Genomic DNA, 8,359 nt, shown 5'->3' on the forward strand with positions numbered 1-8,359 from the left:
ACAGGCTTACAGCACAATGGAGGAACCCTGGAGGGCAGAAGTTTGATACTGAAAGTTCTACACTCTTGCATCTAAGCTGTTTACACCAAATGCAGGATACACAGACAAAGAACCTCTGGTGAGCATTCAGGAGGGTGAAGACCAGCAGGGAATCAGCATAGGGAGGACATCAAGGTCAAGATCTGCAAGCAGGGTGGCAGTTACCCAACTTGGGAGTTCCAGGGCACTACTCTCTGATCCAGGCTCAGAGTCAAGTATCCACATGAAGGCCTTGTTCCTGCAGGGCCCCCTTTCTAGCTCTAAACATAAGTACTTAACATCTCCTGTTCCAGAAATATCCTTACTTGCTTACATCCCTTCCCACCCACATCCCTTCCCACCCAGACGTCTCTTCCCTCTCATGGTCTGCACTAGCTTTGTCTTATCCTGTTCTCCAGGAGCTTCCAATCCCACTGTTCAGATATCCATGGTGAACCTTTTTCTCTTTCAAAGCATCTTATATTAGAAAAAAGGATAGAGCCGGCGGTGGTGGCACATGCCTTTAATCCCAGCATTCGGGAGGCAGAGCCAGGTGGATCTCTGTGAGTTCAAGGCCAGCCTGGGCTACAGAGTGAGTCCCAGGAAAAGTGCAGAGCTACGTGCGAAAAACCAAAAAAAAAAAAAAGAAAAAAAAAAAAAGAAAAAGAAAAAAGGATAGAACCTTACTGTGTCCACTCCCCAACCTGAAACTAGGAGAGGTGGTTCCTAGGGTGGGGGCAGGTAGGTCTCAGGGTGCCTGGGGGCAAGTCAGAACATATTGAAGTTTGTGTTGCTTGGAGGAAGGTAGGAAGGAGGTGCTGTCATCCAGGGCATGTTCCTGCTTGTCCTTTCCAACCTGTCCTAGCCTTTGCTCCTGGGAGTGTGGCCAAGAGCTTTAGTGGCCTGCTAGGCGCAAGGGCAGGCAGAGACTCCTTTCAAATTACTGGATAAACAGTGTCAGGTGACCTCAGCACAGCCCATAAGGAAGCAGCAGCCCTTTGCCCACCCTCAACTTCCAATACAGCCTCCCAGGAGTCGCACCCACCTCTCAAACTGCAGGAAAAAAAATTGAGGAGGGTCACCAGATTGAGGCTAGCTTAGAAATAGGATAGAGAGAACCCTCAGCCAGAAGACAAGCTCCTGTGCCAGTTCCCTCTGGAGGTAAGGCGCTTCAGAAGGATAAGTGATATCTGAGTTCCTCTGGTGGGGTGGTGATATGGTGACATGGGACAGGTAGGATGATGAATCAGCCTCAGGGTAGATGCTCTCCCCAGATGGATTCCAGCAGGCTGGAGCAGGAACTGCAGTGGATGGAGCTGGTCTGGGAAGAGACTCCAGCAGACAAGACAGAGGGCCCTCTTACCTCCCAGGTCTGGAGTACTCTGTTCCAGGCAGTGTGGTGGGGTTCTCCCAGCCTGGTGATGCAACTGCTGAGGCAAGGTGCCAGTGTGGAGGAGAGGTAAGTCTCATGACTAGCTCTTTCTCAGGCGGGGCTGAACATCTAGGCAGCACTCTGACTTCTTTTGCATCCCAAAGGGATCACACGGGTCGGACTCCGCTCCATCTGGCTGTGATGCGAGGCCACGCACCTCTTGTACGCCTACTGTTGCAGCGTGGGTCCCTGGCAGGCGCAGTTGACCACACAGGGCGCACACCGCTGCACGAGGCTGCCTGGCACGGGCACTCAAAAGTGGCGGAACTATTGCTGCAGCGTGGAGCCTCAGCAGTGGCATGCTCTCAAACGGGCCTCACGCCCCTGCACTGGGCAGCTGCGCTGGGCCGCACACTACTGGTTACCTGCCTTATGGCTGCACCAGGTTCAGGTTCTGCTGTGAAAGACTTAAGAGGTTGGACAGCCACACACTGGGCAGCGGTGTGCGGGCAACTGCCAGTACTAGAGCTGCTGACTGTTGGAGGCAGCGTAGACCTGGACAGTGCCCTGCTGGTGTCGGCGATAGCTGGAAGTGCATCTGCCTTGCAGCTTCTCCTGGCACTGGGAGCAAAGGTGGATGCCCTGGACAGCACAGGAACCACTGCACTTGGCCTGGCGGCTGGCCTAGGCCATCACCAAGTAGGTCCAGCCTTCACCTGCAATGACTGTGCCAGAAGCCCAAGGGCTTCGTCCACTACACTTTCTTCCATGAGCTCTGTGGGAGGAGATGAATAAGGTAGAAAGATGCTGAAGCATGGGTGTGCAGGGTGGAGGGGTTGGGAGCTGAGCAGGTTTCCAGTTGGGCCCTCCTTATAAAACTTCCCTACTGAATGGTACCTGGGGAGGTCCCTTACACCTGGCAATCCCACTTTTTTTCTGGTGGCCCATAGCAATGGATTGGGTGAATATTTAGTTTTTCTGTGACAGCAACTCACTATGTAGCCTTGGCTGGCCTGAAGCTCTCTAGGTAGACCATCTTGGTCTTGAACTCACATAGATCCTCCAGCCTCTGCTGGAGGTGCTGGAATTAAAGGTGTGGGCCACCATGCCTGGCAACAGGTATTTATTTAATCATTTGGCTGGAGTTCAAGATCAGTTGGGTCCAGGAGACACCAGGGGCAACAGCCTTTGCATGGTGTTGAATTTGATCCAAGAATTTGGGGCTGCCTCAGATTCTATCCCATTCATTCCTAACTGAAAAAGGGGGATGTAGGGATTTTGATCAGGGAAACGCCAGGCCCAGCTCCTCACTCCTCTGAACCAGGATAACAGACTCTTTCTCTCTTCTTTCCTTCCTTTTTCAGGACGTTGAAATGCTACTGGACCATGGGGCAGACCCAAATATCAGGGACAGGAACAACCTCTCTGCACTCCACAGGGCTGCCACTGGTGGATACCTGCCTGTTATACAGCTGCTGGTGGCCAAGGGCATTGAGGTAGATTCTCGAGACTCGCTGGGCCTCACACCCCTGCACTATGCTGCTCGGGGAGGCCATGTAGAAGTTGTCAGTTATCTCCTGGACAGGGGTGCACAGGTCAATGCTGCTGGCTGGCTTCACAAGACCCCTCTGCACCTTGCTGTGGAGTGTGGCCACAGTACCACCATAGAGCTTTTGCTGAGCCAAGGAGCCAACTCTACCTTGAGGACACAGTGGGGTGAAATGGCCCAGACCCTATAGGGTGTCTTCCCCAGGCACTGTATGATTTCCTTAACTAACCAAACTTCTTAGAAACTGCAGAATGAAAAGAAGAGTTGTACTTCTAACAAAATTAAGAGTTTAGAGGGGTTGGGGATTTAGCTCAGTGGTAGAGCACTTGCCTAGCAAGCACAAGGCCCCCTGGGTTTGATCCTCAGCTCTGGCCAAAAAAAAAAAAAAGAGTTTAGAGTTATGGAGGATATCTTTTTGTTAAGATTTGTTCACAGAGCAGGGCGGTGGTGGTGCATACCTTTAAGGCAGAGACAGGTGGATCTCTGTGAGTTCAAGGCCAGCCTAGTCTACAGATCAAGTTCTAAGATGGCCAGAGCTGTTGCACAGAGAAACCCTGTCTCAAACAAAATGAAACAAAATCACAACAACAACAAAAGATTTGTTCACCAAGACTGCTACCCATTAGGTTACATATCAGAAGGATTGTAATTCTGTCAGGCAGGTAAGACATTCCTGGTTAACAACTACATAAAATAGAACAACACTGGCTTATTTCAAAATAACTGGTAACAGTTTTGCTATGTAAATCCCCCATTTGTTCAAAATGGACACACTTGCAGTTTCTGGTTCTGTAAAACAAGTTTAAAGCTCAAAGTATATCTTAATGCTGGAACCTAAATGAGATTTACAGATGATAGTGTATGTGAAACATTAAAGCTCAAAATCTACATAAACTGCAAAGAATTTCTTCTGTTCTGTTCTTCTGGTTTCTCTTTGGGTGTTAGCCAGAAATAATTATTAAAGGATTTTCTTCTTTTTATTATTCTCTGAATGTCTGGAGTAAATTCATGGTTGTTGTTGGTAGTGTAGTTAACCTGCTGCTTCCCTAGGAGCCACAGCCTCACTGTCCTTGTGCTTCCTTCTGTGAGGATGAGCCTTTTTGGCCAAAACAAGACAAGAAGACTCCTGAATCCTCCTTCTAGGCAGAGACCACCTGTCTAGTCAGAGAGAAATTACCTGAGAATTCTTGGAGAAAGAAGATGCTGAGGTGATGGCCTGATCTCTGTCCTCAGGAATATAACTTCTCAGCTCTAGCTTCCTCCACATGCTGGTGAGGGTCGAGTCTTGGCAACAGATTTGATTAAATCCTCATGGTTTCTCTTTTGTCTGTTCAACATGTGGGCTCCCCTATTGGTGAGTATAGGGGTCCAGCCCCTCTTCCCTGGGTCCGGGAAGAATCTACAGCTAGCTGACAATTAATCTTTGATGAAAAGAAATGAATCTATATACACGAAACTCTTTAGTCCATACACTTTATTCTTCTGAGTCAGTTCTCTCTCTACACAGCTTCTATTCTGCTCTCATGTCTAGCTCCTTTCTTGCCTGATTTCTCCCTACATTAATCTGCTGTCTAAATCTAAATTCTACCTTAATTCTCTCATCTTAATTCTGCCTCATCTAGGTCCTTTTCATCTCATTCTTACCCAGCTTTTACTTCCCCATCCGACTCTTCCTCATCTTCCATCTCGTCCACACATTCTCTCTAGTCAAAATCCTCCTTATCCCTCTCCATTCTCTGTCTCTCAGTTCTCAAAGTTCCTCCTAAGTCTCCTAGGAATCCAGGTATAAACCCAAGCAATAGCAATCCCCTGGCTTGAATTCTATGGGGTCATAAAGGCAGGTAAGAATTTTCCTCAGGCAGTGACCACCAGGATTTCTTTTACAATCCAAAATGGGAGTGGTAAAAGAGGAGGTCAACTGAGTGCTAATGAGGGGTTAGTATATCAAAAGGGGGATCTATGTGCTCAGTCCACATTCCTAAAAGTGGTTAGGTAAGAAGTTAGGGGTCAGGGGCTAGAGATGGCTCAGCAGTTAAGAGCATTGGCTGCTCTTCCAGAGATCCTGAGTTCAATTCCCAGCACCCACATGGTGGCTCACAGTCATCTGTAATGAAATATGGTGCCCTCTTCTGGCCTGCAGGCATACACAAAGGCAGAACACTGTATACATAATAATAAAATTATCTTTTAAAAAAAGTTAGGGATCTATTAGTAAAGTTATATAAGAAAGGAGATGGCTCAGAGGTTAAGAGCACTGACTGCTCTTCCAGAGGTCCTGAGTTCAGTTCCCAGCAACCACATGGTAGCTCACAACCATCGGTGATGAGATCTGGTGCCCTCTTCTGGCCTACAGACATATATGCAGACAGAACACTGTATACATAATAAATAAATAAATCTTAAAAAAAAAAAAAGAAAAAGAAAGGAGTGTCTCACCCTAAATTGCACAAGAAATACAGCTATCCTACTGACCTAGGAGATAGGTGTAATTTTGTTTGGTCTTGGATGCTTGCTAGGCATTTTAGATAAATACACTGTTAGGAGTTCTTTTGAAGCATGCAAGAAAATAATTTTAGGAACTAGCTAATATATATAAGCTAAAATATCACCAAGACTTCTTAAGCCATGTCTTGACCTTTGGAGAAGTCCTTGACTTTTCCAAGTAGTAGCTTTTGTCATAGTAGCTGAATTCCATTACGTTTTCCTGCGGCTTGTAACACTCCCCCTTACCTGCACTGTATGTGGGGGTTGTTCTGTTCGTATTTTTCTTCATAGTAGTTTCTTTTCTCATCTCTGTGATAAAATCCTTAAAAGAAGAGGTGTCTGCTGTGGAAATAAGTATGGCAGTTTCTCAGAAAATTGGGAATCGATCTACCTCAAGACCCAGCTATACCACTCTTGGGCATATACCCAAGGAATGCTCAATCATACCACAAAGATACATGCTCAACTATGTTCATAACAGCATTATTCGTAATAGCCAGAACCTGGAAACAACCTAGATGCCCATCAACTGAAGAATAGATTAAGAAAATGTGGTACATATACACAGTGGTGTACTACTCAGCAGAGAAAAACAATGACATCATGAAATTTGCAGGTAAATGGGTGGAACTAGAAAATATCATCCTGAGTGAGATAACCCAGACTCAGAAGGACAAACATGGTATGTACTCACTCATAAGTGGATATTAGATATAAAGCAAAGGACAATCAGACTGCAACCCTACAGATCCAGGGAGACTACCTAGCAGGGGAAACCCTAGGATGACTGTGGCTTTTAAGTTTTGGTTTTGTCCAATCACTGGGCAAACTTTAGTGAAACATTTCACTATTAAGATAAGAATTTGTACCATATCAAACCGATTAAAGAATCTGCTGGCTGTACTTCCAGGAGGGAGGCTAAAATCTTTTTAGATTATAGATTATTAGCCTATGGAAAATGTCTGCCGTAAATCAGTGAAGAGGAAGATGAATAGGAATCTCATTTACACAACTTAAGTAAAACATAGCTCTCTGAACAGATGAAGATAGGTTTCTTATGTATCCCAGAATCTAATCAATATTTATATTATAATTCAGCTATTATTTGGCTTAGAAGGGCTCATTGGGAAATTTTTTTGTTTTTGTTTTTTTTTAGTTTTTCGAGACAGGGTTTCTCTGTGTAGCTTGCGCCTTTCCTGGAACTCACTCGGTAGCCCAGGCTAGCCTCGAACTCACAGAGATCTGTCTGGCTCAGCCTCCGAGTGCTGGGATTAAAGGCGTGTGCCACCACCGCCCGGCAGAAATGTTATCATTTTTTATTAACTTCTACAGGGAAAATATTTTCCAGTTTCAAATAACTCTGGACTTTTGAATTATAACCAGTTTTTATGTTCATGCTATCTGTATATTATTTCTCCTGCACTTGTACATACAATGTTTTTACACTTAAGAAAAAGGACAAATACTATAGAATTGTATTACATGAAATATATAGACTATAGAAATTCATAGAGACCGAAAGGTTAAATGTTATCCCAAGATGGAAAAGAAAGGAATATAGAGCAATGATTTCCTAAGTACAGAATCTCTGTTTTATGTGATGGAAAAGCCCCACAAACTGACAGTAGTATCAGGACATAATATCATGAATGTAATAAATCAATACAATTAATGTAATTAATGAATATTGCACAGTTATTGAATAAATACTGTGAATGTAATCAATGAATACCACAAATGTAATTAATATCATGAGTGTAATTAATATCTTGAATATAATTCATGCCACTGAATTGTGAACTTATAATTACAAATATTATGTTCATTTTAAAAAGTAAGGTGGAATGTAATCACCATACATTATATGTGTGTATGAAATTGAAGACAGTGATGTTCTAAAATTGAAAGTGGTGATGGTGTCACGGGCCTATGAGGATGCTGGACTAACATCTATCAAATTGTGCAAACAGGCAAATTTTATACTATGTGGATTATTTGTCAATAAAGATTTCATAAAATGTAAAAAAAAAAAAAAACCCAAATAAAACAATATGACACACAAAAAAATCTCCCAAAATACGTTTGAATTTATTTTCTGTTGGCCATCTACTGCTGGGTATAGGGGCCTGCCCTTAAAGTGTGGTTTGTATAGAAATAAAATTCCCTTGAAAAAAATTAATTTTTCCATTGGAAGCAATTGTTAATTGGAGATGGCTTCCTGGTTGTGATGGGAGCTCATGTCTACTTCCCCATCTCAGCACTGGGATCTGACAGACATTTACTTTTATTCATGCATTTATTTTGGTTTTTTTGAGAAAAGCTCCCTCTATGTAGCCCTAGATATCCTAGATCTTGATCTACAGACCAGGCTACAGATCTCTTACTCACAGAGATGTGAGTATTTCTGCCTCCCAAGAACTGGGATTAAAGGAGTATGCCACCATGCCTTTCATTATTTTTTAATTATTTATTTTGTATGTATTTTGCCTACATGTATGTGTTGTACCCAGAGTCCCTCAAAGACCACCAGATGCACTAATAGTATGTATGTGAACCACTTGTGTGTCTGGTACCCAGGAAGTTAGGAGAGTGTGTTGAAGGACCTAGAACTGAAGTTACAGATGCTTGTAGGCTGACATGTGAGTGCTGGTAACTGAACATGAGTCCTTTGCAGTAGCAACAAGTACCTTTAACCACTGAGCCCTCTCTCCAGCCCTCAGACATTTATTTTAGGAACCAGTGAGATGGCTCACTGGGTAAAGGCACTTGATGCCAAGCCTGACAACCTGTATAAACCCCAGAATCCACTTGGTGGGAGAGAACCCCTAACAAGTTGTCCTCTGATCTCTGCATGCTGTGGCATGCTCACATGTGCTCATTTACACGAAATATGTGTGTGTGTGTGTGTGTGTGTGAGAGAGAGAGAGAGAGAGAGA

The 8,359-nt window shown here is 44.2% G+C and overlaps 1 protein-coding gene across 1 annotated transcript; it reads left to right on the forward strand.

Annotated features, from left to right (window-relative positions):
• The first annotated feature begins 1,167 nt into the window (after positions 1 to 1,167).
• On the forward strand, positions 1,168 to 3,181 carry Ankrd65 (ankyrin repeat domain 65). Its single transcript, XM_036177064.1, has 4 exons — positions 1,168 to 1,179; positions 1,293 to 1,477; positions 1,555 to 2,089; positions 2,755 to 3,181. The coding sequence occupies exons 2-4, from the start codon at positions 1,293 to 1,295 to the stop codon at positions 3,127 to 3,129; spliced, it is 1,095 nt and encodes a 364-aa protein (XP_036032957.1). The 5' UTR covers positions 1,168 to 1,179; the 3' UTR covers positions 3,130 to 3,181.
• Positions 3,182 to 8,359: the final 5,178 nt, after the last annotated feature.

The sequence above is a fragment of the Onychomys torridus genome, chromosome 2, assembly GCF_903995425.1.
Source record: "Onychomys torridus chromosome 2, mOncTor1.1, whole genome shotgun sequence".
NCBI lineage: Eukaryota > Metazoa > Chordata > Mammalia > Rodentia > Cricetidae > Onychomys > Onychomys torridus.